The following is an 18,424-nucleotide window of genomic DNA, read 5'->3' as shown; positions in this document are numbered from 1 at the left end:
GTCATTCAAATTTGAACTGATACCAGTACCTTGAATTTAGTACCAGTTTCCAATGATACCTTGTAACTGTAGTTTTGTCTTGCTTCATGGCACTTTGCAGCGCTTCCACCTCCTTTACCAACCAGGCAGCTCTGTAGAGCTCTGTTGTCTATAAAGCCTCAAAAAGCCAGGAAGCCACCGGCGGAACTCCAGCGTCCCAACTTCAAGGCACTTTGTGATGCTTCCACCTACTTTCTGAATCCTGTGTTATCACACAGGTGTGCTCTTAGAAACCTGGATGCAGAGGCTCATGCAGCCAACGTATCTATGTGGAGCCCATGTGGGGGTTAATACACGGGCTTAAAATTTGGGCCCTGTATTAAGCCCTGCAGGATTGTCCATGGGTTACAAAATGGCCCCATGCCAATTGCACACGTGTGTCGGTTTACCGAAGTGGGCCCCAGACGAGGTCCGCCTTTTGGGCTCATATCTTCTTGGTAACCACGTGGGGCATAGAAGAATTTATCTGTTAGAGTGTATGTCAAAATTTGGCGCCAATTTATTTACATGAAATGATTCTCGTAGTACCAAGGTAAGTAGTCGGTAAGTAAGTTCGGTCCCCAACCCTATTGATGATTATTTATCAGAAATCTCATTTTGTAAATATTTTGTGAAAGCACCAATGGTTAACCCTACAATACCATCGAAATATCAATATTGAGGTCTATGGTCAAAATATTGTCATTTTTTATTTTTTCCATATTGCCCAGCCCTTCCTCTGTCTTGAGGCTCTGACTTGAAATGGATCCTGTGTCAAAATTGTTTCAACGTATCCGTGTCTAGCATTTATGTGATAGATTACTATATTAATTTGATTTTTCAACTTTTCACACAATAAACCTGTGGCCAGTGTTGTCTAGAATAGGAATAAGAGAAACATCCCCATACTGTGGGAGGAATAGGGTGTTAATAGGGGCTCAGCAACACACTTTGGCAGGTCTTTTGTTTAAACACAAGAATCCATAAAAAACATTTACCTTTACAAAAGTCTAAAATTGGTACAACTTTGATTTTAACTGAGGAACAATGTGTTTAAACAACACTGAATCATCTTTCAAATACAATGGCAGCTTTTGGTACCACGCAGTGCTACCTATGAAAAACAAAGGCATTTTCTTTCTAGAACGTGTCTGATCGCTTCTATTACACCGCAATCCACTGTTAATACTGTCATAAACATTTTCTGTCAGCTATTTCAGAATGCCTTGTGTCTTGCTGGATGCTCAGACAACCATGAAATGCTATTTAAAAATCCAACTCCTGCTTCATGTTTCTCGGTTTTACTTTCAGGGCGGACGATTAGGACCATGACCGCGCGTTACGACTATAGAGAAGGATGTCAATAGCTCACACAGAGCTTATTTCTTATGCATTAATGTAGCCTGGGGGGCTATGTGTGTTACTCTGATTAGATGTGACTTGTGTTCTTTGCCTCAATAAATAGTAGGCCTCGGTGTGGACATTCATCAGGCTCTGTTTACTGGCGTTTTATGCATGCTGAACTATGGCTGCATCTCTTTTATGGACTAGGGCCTGTGGTGTTTTCCCCTACAATGCAAGAGGCTGTACATCTTGTGAGTAATTCAGAGCAACGCAGGCAGGCAGACCTGAGAAAAAGTCCTGGCTGAGTGTATTTCTTCTACTTGAAAAGCCAAAGGACAGCTCAATTGATCTCGTCTCGCGGGTGATGTGTGGACTTTTGTAGCCGCAGAGGTTCTGGAGAAATCAAGCGCACTTTGAAGGAAGACATGAGGTATTCATTAAGCTTACTGAAGTGCTTGCTAACACTTTGTTTGGAACTTTGCATCATCTAAACTATATTCGGAGTATTTCAGTGTAATGCTAAAGAATCCTTTTTAATTTTTCATGATCAAACATTGTTTTTGGGTCCTATCACAGGAGCAAAAAAGGCAAGCAGCAGGTGTTTGTCGATTTTTTCCTTTTCCCTACAAGCCCATTGCAGCGCTATAAGTCTTTTTTTTTTCTTTCAATAAAGACAAAGATGCTCAGCAGCTGGGTGTTTTTTGCCAGCAGGCATGTTAATCTCCTACCTATGAGAGGCAAGGCGCCTATCCAGCTCCGGGAAACAGTAGCAGATCACACAAAGAAAAGGCAAAGAACTGAGGCTGTGCTGAAAATCTCTTCACGGGACAGAGATAGAGTTTCAATGTCAAACCCCTTCCAAACAAGTTCATTTTGAACCCTGACGCCTCCCGAAGGGGAACCTGGGACGTGGCTACATAAGGCCAAAAAAGAAGTCAGATTAAAAAGGAGCCACTGGCACAAAAGTTTAAACGGTTAAAGAATCTGATGTCATGTTGCGCTGGATCCTCCCTTCACCCCACACATACTTGGAATGGCTCTGTCTGGCTGCTGCAACACTCCACACATACAGACAACCGAGCCATTCATCCAAGGTACCTGTGCTTAGCGGGAGATAAGTAGCTTTCCGCGAGAAACAAAGAGAAGATTAGCATTCCCTTACACTGTGTTGGAGGGCACGCAGCTTTGCCCTCTGAGCAGGGAAAAGTGAAGGAAGTGCCTGCTTGGTTGTTCACAGCAAAGATCAAAGCCAGACACTGATGAAGTTATACTCACATTTAAGCTAATTCTCCAGTGCTAAGTCATGCTACAGCCGCTCCATGCAGTTTAACCTTGAAGTCGGGCAATTTGAAAATAAACACCATACTAACCAACAATCTATCAGGTCCAAGTCACAAATATCATCACTTGTAATCTATTTTTATATGAATTGACAGAATTAATTTATATTTGTCTCAGATTGTCCATACTGTGAAAAAAAATTGGTTCTAAAAGTTTTGAGAGCACTATAAAGCAACCAATGCAACGTTTAAGTAACATTTTCAGCAACAAGTTTTCATTTAGTTCCCAGAACATTCTTTTTAAAGTTAGGGTAAAATTCTCTATAAACATTTTTTTTTCTTAACATATCACATTACATAACATTTTCATTAAAAAATGATCTGTATATCTCAGAAACATGTTCTGAATGTTGCTTTAACAATGTTCTTCTTTTGTTCTCATGTAACATTGTGGGAATGTTTTATAAAGGAATATTCTATGATCTATCACCTCTCAACATCACCAAAACACTCTCAGAATATTGCAGTTAAAATGTTCAGTCTTTAACCCGTATGTGATCATTATTTTAAATGATAAACATCCTTAAAACATTATTTGATCATTACATTGAAATGTTTTCTTTAAAACATTATTGCAACTTATAGGTAACATTAGCCAATGTTCTGGGACTTCCCTGCTAGCTGGGAAGTAGTGTTAGTCTTGTTGACCATCAGTTTCAAGGAGTCAGTTCACACTAAATTACAGACATACAGTATTTTCTCACTTATCTATTTGAGGTCTTTGACCCTGTGATTTCTGCCTCCACTTCGGTACAGTGGAGGTGAAAAAGTTCCTATAACACTGCTCTAACATTTTCTGTGGATTATCCAGCATAACAAGGACAGTGTTTCTGCAAAGAGATGTTGCTATTGATTTTTTTCATTCCTTTTCAACGCACTACAAACGACCTCCATTTTATCTGTCTGGAGGTAGAAGTCTTAGAAACAGACACTTCAAAACTTAGACTATCTGCATGGCTAGACACTTATGAAGGTAAGTGAAAAAAATATGTTTTTTTTGCAATAAGGGTAAACCAACCAAATAAAGAATAAGGCTGGTAATAGTCATTTTTTCTTCTTCTCAACAAAGCCCATATGAGAGACCAAAATAATACACCTCTGTCTTTTATTTTGAGGCAGTGTCTCATACACCACCCTGCTGCTGTAAATTCTCAAAAGACCAACAAATGTGCATCAATCCACACCTGAAAATAGTCCCCAACAAATGCACCCTCCTGTTAAGTAATGTTTGCTCCTGGGCCCAGCTGTTTTAGGAAATTACTAAGATCTTTTTGAAGGGACTCTATGTGAAATTCAGAGTATAAGTTATTTGGACAAGGTTCTCAAAAAAGTGGTGGCTGAGTCGATAGCTAGGAGCTACAAGTGCTAACTCCATAAACTGTGCTGAACAATTGCAACAGTGCTGACAGAGCTAGCAGGGTTGGCGCAACGCTTTTGTGATGACATATCAGAGTTTACGCCTGACGAGCTCAGTGCAAAATAGCACAGATAAGCTAGCCAGTGGGATACATACATACACTTGCGTGGATGCATGGCTGTTCTGACTTTCCACAACAAACCACAGGGAAGAAAATAGTGGTTTTCTTCTACATTAATGTTACCAAATGTTGAATACACAACCTTTAATAAATTAAACTTTATGTTTCCAACTTTTTTCATATCTCAGTTGGTAGTAACTCGATAAAACTGTGTTCAAAACTGTTCCCTATTATGGAAATAGTGCACTATGTAGTGTGTTCACCATTTTGCAGTGGTGTTCGAATTCTCAGTGGTTAATTTTATCCACTACATAGTGCATATAAAATACCCACAATGCACAGCAAATCTGATTGTACATTATGATGTACTCTACATTTTACTCCCGTATACCACAATGCAATGTGGCCCTGTGTTTCCATAAGAAAACTCCAGGGTAGTGTCCAAAATTCCGCTCTGTTATTCCCTATATAGTTATATAGTATATAGTATAGTGTGAATGAGTGAGTGAGTGAGTGAGTGAGCTGGAACACAGTTTAAATGTCGCAGACAGAGCAATGTTAGCAAGAACTGAGAAGCAGCAAACATTGTTTTGAGCTTTTCATGTGAATTGTTGACTGAATAATGTTTTATTTACATCTTCATTTCATGGATAGATCTAAAACTATGACATTGAGACAACAAACAAAGGCTTCTCCAAAGTTTTTGAGTGCAGTACAAAGGAGGAAGTAACATGACCTCACAAAAGACAACTGCTTCAGCTGCATTAGAGTTGCCGCTGACAGCAATTCACATTGCAAACAACAAACTTGAACACCTGTTTTCTCTCTCAGCTCTCCTGCTGATTTACTGCACGGACTTGGTGGTGGAAAATGAAGGGCATTTAAAGATTAAACCCATTACATCAGTGAATTTACAGCCTCTCACTCTGCCTGAACCGCAGCACTCCTAAGAGCTCCCTGCTTCTTTAAGCTATCATGCGGAGTGAGCTTTCTGAAATGGATTCCCAGTGACATGGAAAATGTCCCTTCCTAATCGTCTTTTGTTTAGTTCATTTAACTCACATGGAAACAGGAGAGAGGGCCCTTAAGGCCAGCCAGGCGGCCACCTTTAATGGATGGAGGTGGTCAGCTATAAAAGGGAGCCGTGCTAAAAGACACGGCAGATGAGGGGAGGACTCTGCATTCAGGGGATGAAAGCGCAGGGTCCAAAGGTCTGACCGATCCAAAGCCCCCTGCAGCCCAAGCAAAATCACCACTGAAAATGTCCCCAGTCAGCAACTGAGCATTATCTCTGAATTGTGCCAATGCCTACCAACCCTACTGACCCAGCCCCGCCCATCCCAACCCGCCACCACCCCTCTTGCTCTGGTCCCAGAGCTGTGACAGAAGGGAATGGAACAATGTCAAACTAGCTGCTGTGGCCAGGTCCCTGTGGCCTCCTGTGGAACACAAAGACACTAGCTTGGCCTCAGATGCCCATGAGAGCTTGTGCAGATCCGCACTGCATGGTCATGGCTGGGTCATCCAAATGTATAAAAACAGCCTTTTCTTTTTTTTCCTAAAGTTGACCCCTTTTTGTATTAAGCTACGAAGATATTCTAGGTAGACAGAGAATGAGTCATTTTCACCATGCTCTGGGAATTTATAATGGTCATTTGTTTGTATTTTCTGACTATTTTATAGAGCAGCTCCTTTATTTGAATTTATTTTATTTTAATTATTTTATTATATTATTTTTTACTTTGTTTTATTTTTATTTTTTAAGTTCTTTCACAATTCTGGAGCTTTACCATTGGTTCTTATGCATTCATGTCTGAAACCTTAAAAATTAGGTTGGACTATTTATGTTTTAGCATCAAGATGTCCTTTTTCCAAGCGCTTTTAAAAACTTTTGTTCATGTGACCTGACATAGGTTTCTGCACAATGTCATATCTACATTAAGTTAATCAATGGTGTCCATAACTGTAGGCTACATTGCTTAGCTTTGCTACTCCAAATAGCAGCCATCTCAGTGTACACTGACTATGGAGCTATTAAAATGTGTTTATACACTACAAATATAGCATTACTATCATTACAAAGAATCTCAATGTGCCAGCACGTTGTTTAATAAAGGTTTAATAATAATAAAATAGCACCATGTTTCACCTGCAAGCTCAAATCTTCCAAGCCAACACATTTTGCTAATTGCTAAATGGGCGTTTCCATTTGAAAAACACAGAAAAGAGTGCAGATGGAACAAATAACTCATCAAATAGTCTTTGAAATCATTCGTAGGAGATTAAATAATTAAAATAATAATTAGATGGGCCCCATCTTGTTTGTTATCCCACACAGTCTACACAAAAATTGGATAACTCCATTTTCACACGAAAATCTCTGGAAGAAAGAGCAGAATTTCCTGCAACAGAGCCATCCTCAGCACATTTTAAGTTCTGCTTCCTCTGCTCTGGGTGTAGGTTGGGGGAAAAAAGTGTGAAGTTATGTAATAAGTTATTGATTCTCCTCTTACAGGAAGATTGAAGTACAGAGCCAGTGGTCTGAAGCCTCCCAGAGGAGCAGCTCCACTGACAACAGGGCCCTCCCTGCTGCCTCTTAAGGTGGCCAGACCCCGGGCCCAGTCACATATCACTTTCACCCTCATGCCACAGGGACAAAACACAGAACACCAAAGACATTGTCTTCTGACATGGAGTTCGCCTGTCTGATCGCATCCCTCTCGAGCAGCCAGCAGCCGAGCAATTACAAAAAAAGACATCTGTGAAACAGTTTGGGTAGCTAAAAAGGGCAACAGCTTAGAATTGCAAGAGGTATGGAAGCGAGGATCGATGGAGATGTCTGAACCTGTTAGTGCAAGTGGAGATGAGGGCCGCCGCACCACGGGGAGGGCTCTTTTGTCATGCAGGGAGAGGGGGCCGGAGAGGTGACTCTTCTGGCGATCAGGGGTCAACTGCTGCGATCATCCATCTTCCATCTTGACAGTGTCCTGTCAGCCAGGGCGCTCATGTTACTAAACACAACAGGCAGGCCTCCATTGTGGCACTGCGCTGGTCTGCAGCCATGTGTAAATGAAGTTAATATTCACTGACCTCATGCATGGCCAACTGCGGACCCCAGTGTCACCTTGGAAATAACACTATCTGACGCAGAGTGGCAGAGGTCTCAGCGTTTGGGGGGCTAACAAAGTCTCTCTGCAGTATGGCAGAGCATGTGCCTTTGTTTGTGTGAGAATGAGGACTGTTTACTTGGATTCTGTGCATTCATGTGATGCAGCATAGGGCCCCAAATTCGGACTGGCAGGTCAGATTCCAAGACCTGGATACTGATTAGTCATCACTCCCTCTGTTTGCTTCATGCTGACGTGAAATAGCTTTAATAGAGGTTTGCACAATTTGCGTCAAAAATCACAGCCCTTCTTTTCAAAGAAATAACTGTCAAAACCAATGTACCAATACTATGCTTTTTTTGTTTGTTTGTTATTAACAGAACATAATGCAGAAGAATAAGCTTGTGGTAATTTATAATTGTTAAATTCTCTATAGTTATGAAACTACTGTTTCACTGAACTGATGCCATTTAGTTCATTGTTAAACATTTAAATGTGTGTTTGGTAACCATATCTTAGGGAAAAAATACTATATATCAGTATCTCAACTAATATTGGTATTGACATCGGTGACAAAAATCCAGCATCAGTCAGGCTCTAGTGAAAACTTCAACAGCGTCTTGAGAGTAAAGAGTAAACAAACAAACAAAATACATATTTGGAAAGTATTCCCATGAGTTTTTTTATGCTCCCTATAGTCTTTTCTGAACGAGGTTTGTGCACCCACAAATGTTGAGTGGACCGAGCTTTTCCAGCTGCTTGATATTCATGTATGCATGAGACAGTAGCTGTAGCTTATCAGCAGAGGTGAGAGACAAACCCATTACCAGCGGCTGCCTCGTGTCCTTCTTTAAGCTCACTTCTCCGTGCTTAGATGACATGTTTTAGATGTATCTTTACCTCAGTGTGATATCTCTAAACCTGGAAACCAGTGGAAGCAAATAATTAGTGGTGACATGCCTTTTGTTTCCAGCACTGATGCAGTTTATACAAATGTAACTTTGAGACAAATATTTACCAAGCCAAAGGACTTTGTGAATGAGCCTCGCTGTGATTTTTTTTGTCGCATGTAAAATGAGCCATTTGTATTTAATTTGACATGTTGACTGGGAAGCCAGATCCCACAGAAAGCACTGCTGGCACCAGCTGAAGCAAGTGTATCCCGGGAAACAACTTCTTCTTGCTCTTACTCCTCGTTTGGAAGTGTATATTTTAAAAGGGGGCACTGGATGTGGTAGTAAAATAAATACTTTTTTTTTTAATCGCAGCTTGCCAAATCACAATTTCAAACATTCTGCCCTCTCTTCATCCCCCGAGGAAGTAAGTGTGGTTTAGTTTGTGCTAATGAGAAGGAATTAGATCAGAGTGAAAAAGAGGTGCACAGGGATGCAGTAATATCTTGTGGTGACAAAGACAAGTCTACATCTGTTTTCAGCAGAGCAACTTCAGCTAAAATCTAACAGCCTTGTCATTGGCCGTTTTTGTGCTTGGAACAAGCATTGTTCTCTCTGCTGCAGAAACATGATACAAAGTCACAATTTCTTTCTTTTTTTCCCCCACTACATAAAGCATATGGAGCACAGAGGAGCTATTTTGGGGATGATATAAAAAATCAGTCCTAAGATGCTTTCAGTATTACTAGTTGACCACGAAATATAGATAAACTCTTCAAATGTCCTAAACACCGAAATCAAAGAAATGCAATCCACCAAAATACTAACATATTTAGAGCTAAAAACAATAACTGAATTAATATATGCCAAACAATTTTGATAATTATTTTGTGAGAATCTAAAACAGTTAAGGTTTTCAAAGCAAAAATCCGCCCAACTTTTCACATTGGAATTAGAGCTGAATGATTAATCAATTAATCCATTAGTCTCCAACTATTAATTTAATCGCCAACTATTTTGCTAATCGATTCATCACTTTGAGCATTAAGGAAAAATGGTCAAATTTCTCAGAAATGGGATTCGTAAATGTGAATATTTTCACATACTTTCTTTACTCCTCTAAGACAGTAAACTGAGGACAAAACAAGACCTTTCAGGACATCATATTGGGTTTGGGGGAGCACTGATTTACATTCTTAACAATTTTCTGACATTTTATATACCAAACAACTCATCGATTAATCAAAAATACAAAATAATCATAAATTGCAGCCTTAACGTAAATTGTCGATTGTTGTTGTTTTGTTTGACCAAGAGTAAAAGAACCCAAACATTTTTCATTCACATCTGTAGAAATAAAAAAAAGATAGCACAAGAATAAAACCAGAGAGCTTCCACTTAACATATGACTTCAATGATTCATCTAAACTTTTCTCCAAATCTCATGTCTCAAAGCCCTCCCCTCTTCTCCCAGGTGATCAATTTTAGGACCCTGCCAACTGTATTGGTAGCAACATCCTGAGCAGAGAATAGCACATCTGTGAGTGTGACTGCTACCTGCCAGGCCAAGACAGCAAGGAGGAAAAGCCCTGGGCTGTAGAAGAATGCAACCATTCACAGGAAGCAGTCACTGGCAGTGACAGGATGAGCTCCCATCCATCACCAATTTATTTCAATCTTGAGTGATTTAGGTCCATTTGAGTCTCTTGTGGATTCGGCTCACACCTGTCATTTGCATAATTAAGCTCCTGAGCAGTTGTAAAAGACAGCCATTTGGTGTATTAAATTCACACCTTATCAATCAGGAGAGCATCAAGATGTATGAGGACCTCCTGACTCTTGGCTTCCTGGCTTCATTTGAAATGCTAAATGCGGCTTTTTCTCTTAGGCCTGGAGCTGGTCCTGGCTGCCTGGGCCGCCTGGTGGCTTCCATACACGTTAGTGTGTCGCGGTCAGACCCCAACCGCTCAGCCCCCTTTCCCTCAGGGGGCTCCATCATCAATCAGTCTCCAACTAACTTCTGTCCAACTCCCTGACAGTCAAGATGGATGATGCCAGCGTCTACAGGATGCTGTATCCTCTCATTAATTCTCTTGTTAGCATGCAGCGATAGCAGCCAGATAGAGAGCGTTTTATCAGTTTTTTTGCATAGATAGAGGCCTCCCCCTTTTACTGGTCGAGGGTCAACAGTTAATCATTTCACAGCCACTGGTTACTTAGTACCACAATGATGTGATGTGTCAAAATCGGACAACATACATTCCCGGGATTGAGCCAAACAAAGACGCCAATGTCCTCCCACAAGGGCCCTCTCTCTATCTAAACGACTCTGTGGCTCCATTGCCACCAGTAGCCAGCGCCGAACAAGACCAGCGGATGAATGGGAGCTATTTTCCCAACACGCACTTCGTCGCAAAATGAAGCCCCGCGCAGGCTGCGGGGACACTTCAACTGGCCTTTTTCAACACCCATTACACTGAGACCAGTGAACGCAGCAGGCGGAGAAGAAGAGTGACATTTACTGCCAGAGACTGCCACACAAAGAGTTAAAGAGAGACAGAGGGAGGGGGTGGGGGGGAGAGGGGTGAAAGACAAGGGGTCCCTCTTCGCTGACGGTGATGAATGAGTGGATCACAACACGTTTCGGAGGAGGCCTTTTGCATCCACAGAGGGGGCTCCTCAGATGACATGACTGACAGCTCGACTTGCTCACTCCACCTGCACCCGCCCTGCGGCTGAATATTTTACTCGGCGCCATGTTATAATCATAGCACACTGCTGATACTAGATTAAGTCAGTTAAGGACTGTCTGCAAGGACTACTTTACCCGCAAACGACCATTTGTGTATCAATTACTCGCCAGGTGTAACCTTGAATTCGTGAGAACTTTTTCCTGCATTACTTTGTGGTGAACGAAGAATCAAAATAAGCGCCAACATTCTTCATGGACTGAAGTAATCAGTGACTGCACTTAACAACCCAAAACTATATCATAATATCTGTTTACAAACTCTCACAAAACTTGTGGAGTATAATAAAACTCTCATTTATCCATTTGCATGCTCAGTACTTCCCAAACACATGCATTTTGGCTAAAAAGAGGTGTTTTAAAATGGAACTTTTTAGTAAAAATGCATGTTTCTGGGAAAAGCAGAGCATACAAATGGATTAATGAGACTTGGATAATATTGTATGAGTTTGCAAACATATGTTTTAATATAGTTTTGCTTTTGTTGAATGCGGACTCCTATGAATTCAATTCAAGAATAATGTTCACCACGGAGGCGGACAACCAATGCAAGAAAAACAAGGTTTTCTTCACAAATTTAAGGTAACACATGGTGAATAATTGATATAAATTTGCCATTTCGTGGGCTAAGTATTTCTGTAAGGCATCAACATGCTTTCAAAGAAGTGTAAGTAACATCATTCAACGGCATCCAACAGTCCAAAAATGTAAATGCAATTCCATCACAGCAAGTAGTGAAAAAAAATCTACAGTAAATATGTTTCAACATTTAAATAAAAATGTGCTTTTATAGTGGCCTATCAAAAAATAAATAAATAAATACTTGTCTCATCTCTCAGATAGCTCAAAAGTTGCTGACCGACAGTTTGAAACATGGAATCAACAGGGTTTGCAACAAATTTGGCAGCTTTCTGAAACCAACAGTTTGGTGAGTATAACCATTTAGGCTTTTCATGCACCATTTCTATGTATACCTACTGAAGGTAACGCACCAAAGTCGGTATATATCCAACGTAATCGTGAACCAGTAATTTGTGTATAAGCCACGTAATCGGAAAGACTGCGATCACTTGATCAATGTGCTGACCGGAGTAAGGCAGGTTGGGGTGTTGGATGGGTCACAAAAACAGGACTTTTCCCCAGGAGATCAGTGTTTGGAAGCGTGGAAAAATCAAGTGAACTTTAAATCATTTCAAGGTACTTTGTCACTATGTTTCACAAACATTACCTATGTAACTTTACTTGCCAAAACCAAACGTACATAACTTTACATTAAGTACGTCACTTTACATAAGGTATGTTACATTACGTTAAGAACGTTACGTCATTTGTGCAGCACTTACAAGGTGACACGTACCTAACATACAAGTTTTTTGCACATTTTCGTAAGAAATTTTACCAATCTTTGTGAGGATACGCTGACCCATTTTTACAGCAACAGGATGGGGTGTTGAAGAAAGATGGGTTTGAGCTCATACATTTTAAAAAATGTTCATACATTCCCATTACTTTTTGTGTACAAATGAGTGCAACACCAAAACATTTTTAAGGGGAGATTATTCTTAAGTTTGTACTGTTATCCCCTTTTGTACAGTTCACCTCCCTGCTCTCTGTGACAGCAGACTTTTCACCACATCCTCTAGTTTGCCACACAGGTACAAACCCGTTTTGCTTCAGAAATGTGCACATCGTACAAACTACTTTGTTTGAAGCAAACTGAAGCCTTTGTAATAAAGGTGCAGCTTTACCCTGAGGCACCATTATGAAGACGTGCTTTTACACTGCTAAGACAAGCTAGTCCGAGGTCCAAATGCCAGGATTTCACATTTTTAACGGTCACAGCCACTTGGACTTATTGCTCCACTGTTCAACTGATAGAAATACTTTGAATAGCTTTTAGATTGTGCTCGGGGAAACTACTGAATGGACAATTTAATGTCAGTGGAGCTGCTGGAAGAAGTGCTGATGGTGCACCGTGATTCTCATTTTATTTAGATTAACTACCCCTTAATACAAAGGCTTCTCATGCCTCAGTGGAGATAAAGCTCATAAAGGTGCAGTGTCAAGACTGGAATTTGATCCACGTACACATTAAGGAGCCTTCTACCTCAGACTTTAAACAACCTGAGGGTAGGTTCACGGTACTGCTTGTCTAGTATATCTCGGCATTTGTTTTAGTTGACGCGTGGACAGATTAATTAATATTGAGATGCAACAGTCCTCGGTTGTGAGGGCTCTGCACCAAGACATAATAAGAAAAAGGTTGCTAAAATAACTTTGACAAGCCAGAGCTATTGGCTGTTTGTGCTGCATTGCTCTCCCTGTGGAAATAAATCATGGGCTTTCTTTCAACCAAAGGGCACAACTGGATCTTCCATCTATGCATATTAAAACAACAAGAACAATAAGACGCAGCTCCGTGGGGTTAAATCAGCGATCGCCCGCTAACATCAGAGATGTAGCTCAACTTGAGGTGGGCTGTGTTGCTCTAAATTACATGGCCTAATACATTTCATTAACACACCTCCCTCAGTGGGGTCCCTAATGGATGACAGCGTGGCATAAAAGCTTGTCTGCCAGGGACACTAATTTGTTCTTAGACACATTCCATTCAATTATTACTGGCTGCTGCTCCTCATAAGCTGCTTAGATTGAGGTTGCCCACTTTGCAAAAAGAAAAAAAAAAAGGGGGGGCTTGACAAGACAGGCCACTTAAGTTCCGTGACCTAAGTCACCCCCTTTTAATCCATGGTGATTTTTATCTTTCAAGTCAGGTGCCCACTGAAAATAATCCCCTTCAAGTGATGGAATGCATGTTATTGTTAATTGTAGCGGCACGATCCGGCACCGCAACAAGGCAAAGAACAAGCTACAGCGAGGCTGCATTTGCCCTTCCTGTTAGGCTCTTTCATAAATATCCCGAGGCCTAAATGCCAGAGTATGCCGGCTATTTGTTTTTCCTCTCTGCCGGGGTCGTTTGCCCCGGGTAGAGTGATACTGAAGGACTGGCTGGACTTCCTCTAGACCTGTGTATTCTGCTGGTGATTGTCTTGGCTCGTCTCCAACAGGGAAGGCAGAAGTATTGGAGCTGAGGAGCAAGTTATTATTTAATCCCAGTGTCAACAGAATCGTGGCTATGAAGGGCCTCGTAATCAATTAACACGGATTTCAATTATTACACTGTTTGGCCTCATGCATCTTTACTGCTGTCAAATCAGCCGCTTTAATCCCATTTGCCAACTATTCAGCCAGTGATGCCGAAATTGCATGATCAAATCAGGTTTATTATCTTTTTTTCTTGGCGCACCTCTTTAGATGAAAGAAATACAGGATACCCTTGACAGATTTCTAAAAGTTAATTCAAGAAGAGACAACTCTGCGAATGCTAATGACCAAATTAAATTCTTGTGTCTGGACCAAAAAGAAAAAAAGGTACTCACGTTCACATGCATCTCCTTTCTGGTGAAATCCAGCTTTGCATATACATTTCCCAATCGGCACAAGCCATTCCCCTTCAGCGCTGCAGTGCATCTTTGGGGAGTTGTCGGCCTCCTCCTCTGCGTCGCTCACGCACATGCCCTCGACCTCCACCAGTGAGGAGAACTCCGATCCCGTCACCGTATCGGGGAACGTGGCCAGGTTCTCGATGATAGACCAACACTTCTTGTAATAAACTTTGACCGACACCAGGGCGATACACGCCCCGACATCCTGGAAGGCCAGGTAGAAACCCCGCCTTGACAGGGGGCCAATTATGCGCACTTCTGTATTCAGCTTCATCTTCCTCTCGCCCAGGTCGCCCTGGGTGAAGCTTTCATCTGCGGCGATCGTGTCAATTTTCACATACTGGTTCTCCCGTAAGCTCCTGCCCACCTCAGAATCCGTTTCCTGGTAATACAGGTTGAACGTCTCCTTGCATGTGCCCACCACTCCAGGTAGGCTGTTACAATCCCTCAAGGTGAACTTCAGTTCCACAAAAATTCTCTGGGCATTGCCCTTCTCTATCCAGTTAGTCCGAAGCCAGTTATTCTGATTGGGCTCCATGACTTGGCAAACCTGGTATGTGCGAATGGGTGTGTAGTTCTCATCCAAGCCGCTGATCTCTTCCCACTGGAACAAGAAGACATACATTTTTTTAAGAAATAAATCAGAGAACGCCACACTGTTGAATTTAGCCATCAAACTGATACAGACATCCAATCATTGGCAAACTGGAGGTGAATATTCCAAAAACATATGAAATACAGCCTTTTCAGACTTTACTATTTACAGTAAACTTCTGGGAATGAAGGGAGATTAGCGGTTGCATCTCTATCGCACAAACACATCTTTAAAGAATGATTGTGCTCAGTTTATCTGCTCCTGCTCACATTATTTATTTAAAAAGTTTCTCACAGTCTGCTTTTAATCACACTAGCAAGTTGGATGTGGGTTGCTTAAGGCCTTTGTGCTCTGAATGTCAAAAGCCGAGAGAGTTTAGTAGCAGAAAACAGCTTTGTGCATTCTTTATCTCTCGTTCTTAGAGGACTTTTGAGGGCAGGGGGAAAATATCGGCTACTGATCCTTGCGTTGGTTTCACACATAGGTGTAAAATTCAGGGGAAGGAAGCAGTAGACACGTTAACCTTAATATATTTAAGATGTGTGCATTTGTATCCCCCTAAAAGAACATGAGAGTACACTGGGGCTTTTATTTTGACAAAACTGAAGACATTTACAGCATAAATTGATGCCGAAAATGCACAACTTGGTGCAAAAAAAATACCAGAATGAGAGCTTTTGACACTTTTCTGGTAGAGTACACCCAAAAATGAGTCCCCCCCCAAATGTTGAAACAAAACCTACGCCCTTGCATTCCCTCTCTAAACATTATTATTCATGTCACAGATGTGGGACATCAGAGAAGGCTGGGAAATATATACTGTAGATATGCTACATCTGTGTGATGCTTCTGCACACTTACCCCATTGGGAGGATAGGAGATCCACTCCAGTTCTGTCTGCTGTGCCTTGGAGTCCAGCAGAATCACTAGTGACAGGAAACCGAGAGGCAGGTGGTTAAATCTCACCGGGGCACCGAGGGTTGGGTATTACTGATAGGCCACACATCGGTATCTATAGCGCATATACGCGTGACCTAATTTCTAGCACAAGCAGCAGCAGCTAAAACATTCAATAAGAAATGTATATACTGCAGCAGCAGACAGGTCCTCGAGTCTGCGAGGGAACTTTGTTCGAGACAAATGAAGACGCTGACAGTGTGTACGGAGAAGAAATAAAGAGCCTAGAAGCTGAGACGCGTGTTTGGAACCATTACGCATAAAAATAAGCGCGTTTATTTTTTTTTTAAATGTGGGTCCATTTTACGCATTTGGGCATTAAAACTCATGTTGGAGTGAAAGTTGTCGAGTTACTGTAAAAGCTACCATCCTGACGCACACACAATACATGCGCTTAAGAATATTTTCAGCTCAAATCGGTCCTAAAACTGCACGTAACGCGCGGCGTGTTTGCAGTTTTAATCTGTGTGGGAGAATTGACAAATCGGCCAGTTTTATGTTCCGAAGGGCAAAGCGGCACCAATATTTTAAAAATGAAGTTGTTTTAATTGCATGCACTACCCGCAGACAGCTCCATCAGGAGAGGAGCAGCAGCCAGGACGCATCGGCGTAAAAAAAAAAATATATATATATATATATATATATATATATATATATATATATATATATATATATATATTATAATGCTCTGGATGTCTGCGAAATCCCGCATGTAAATGCAGAGGATTTATATTTCATATCAGCTATAACATCCACACTGCGCTCCGTTATTAATGTATTATTGGTGGTGGGAAAACCAATCCATGTGCTGTGATTTTCTGTTTTTACGCATGACATAATTACATCAATTTACGCAGAATTGCATCCATTTAAAGTGCCATTTCTTTTGGACATATTTAAGCCCCCTCTTGTTTTTTGTGTTTTACAGCTTGTCAAATTGAGTCAGCTCACGGATGATGGTCAATCTTTTCCCCCTCTAAAGAAACAAGACTGAACTGTTTGAGAGCCGAGGCCACTTTGGAGGAAATCAAACCTCTGAAGCTGCGTCCAGATCGACGGCACTTCCAGAGAGAGGGGGGAAAGAAAGGCGAGCCTGCTGGGACGATCGATCCGCTGATATTACCTAGTTTGCTGTGATAGATTGTTAATCTATAACGAGGCAAGGCTAGTTATACCGATAACGCATTGGCGCGGGGGATAAAAACAACAGCTCCTGCGTCTTAAACCGTGCTCTACGGCGTTTAAACTGGCGTGCGTAAAACAACCGAGAGGTCGCTCGCGAACAGCCCGGGCAGCAGACAGCGCTGTCATGCCCGCGCACCGGCCTCATCTGACCGCACTGCTGATGGACACAAAATATGCAGATTTCGAAAACATCGATTTTAGGAGAAGATATGACAAAAAAAAAAAGATGCGGAATTTGGACATCTCGTTATGAATTCTGGAGGATGTCTCCCAAACACGCGACGGGATGGAGGAGTCCAAACTTTAAGAACTTACCTTCCTTCGCATTCTGTGCTTCTCCGCTGTATACATAACAGCATAAATGAAGGCAAAATGTAATCCACAGACACGGGATGGACCTGGAGAGCATGGTGCAGCCGCGGATTTCAATCTAGACCGTAACTCGCTTTGCCACCGTCTCGTGTGCTTCCCATTGACGACACTAAACCGGCTCTATGTACAACAATCTGCTGGTCCCCCACTCAAATAGCGTCTGCTGCCGCTGGGAGGAGACTGTGGCTCCGCGGGTGTCACTCAAACAGACGGGCGCAGGGAGCGGCCAATCGGAGCGTGCAGGAGGACGCGTCACGAGGAGCGAGGGCCAATGGACGTGCGGAAGGAGATGGGATTTTCAGAGGGGAATGTGCGGTGGTGGTGGAGGAAATGTTGTCACAACTTGGTTAAGATATTTTTGGGTTTTCTTCAGGAAAATGGCAAGGGATGCTCTGGTACAGTCGGTCTAAACACACGCACGCACATACACGCGCGCACACCACAAAAGACCATGCCAGGAGGATTCTGGGTGGCTGAAATAGCTCTCCTGAAAAACAATGAGCTCAACTCAAGTTTGTTGCTTTTTCCTTTTATGTCACTTTAAGACTTTGTTGAACGCACATCTGTTTATTGCGACTTTGATTGTTTAAACACAAGAGCATCTGAAGTAGAGATCAGTTGCTTTTCCCTTATCCTTATCTCATTTTTTTTACTGACATAAAACAAATAGTGTTCCAAAATTCATTGCTCCAGGGTTCATGGATGGTAAATTTAAGTTTTGTATTATTTTGAATTCTGATTTTAGACTAACTTTCATCCTGGCACAGAGTTAAACTTTATGTAGGCTAGTGCGGCCAAACTATGCTGGTGGCCAGAGGGAGGAGGTGGGGACCAGCCTGGCATAGAGGCAAAATAGACGGCATGCTATGAGGGCCTCCCC

The 18,424-nt window shown here is 41.8% G+C and overlaps 1 protein-coding gene across 7 annotated transcripts in view; it reads right to left on the bottom strand.

The window, feature by feature from the left end:
• epha7 (eph receptor A7) overlaps positions 1–17,646 on the bottom strand; it is a 114,244-nt gene extending 96,598 nt beyond the window's left edge. For all 7 annotated transcript variants that reach the window (XM_088089581.1, XM_088089585.1, XM_088089582.1 and 4 more), the window contains exons 1-3: positions 17,488–17,646; positions 15,892–15,956; positions 14,370–15,039 (exon numbers count right to left, since the gene is read on the bottom strand). In XM_088089581.1, coding sequence (XP_087945707.1) covers positions 14,370–15,039; positions 15,892–15,956; positions 17,488–17,581 — 829 coding nt within the window. In that variant the 5' untranslated portion in view covers positions 17,582–17,646. The remainder of the gene's footprint in view (positions 1–14,369; positions 15,040–15,891; positions 15,957–17,487) is intronic.
• Between the last annotated feature and the right edge of the window lie 778 nt (positions 17,647–18,424).

Source organism: Plectropomus leopardus, chromosome 16, assembly GCF_026936395.1.
Source record: "Plectropomus leopardus strain MGB_pleo_1.0 chromosome 16, ASM2693639v1, whole genome shotgun sequence".
Lineage (NCBI taxonomy): Eukaryota > Metazoa > Chordata > Actinopteri > Perciformes > Serranidae > Plectropomus > Plectropomus leopardus.
Note: the sequence above shows the minus strand (reverse complement) of the source record. Positions and strands in the feature narration are given on the sequence as shown.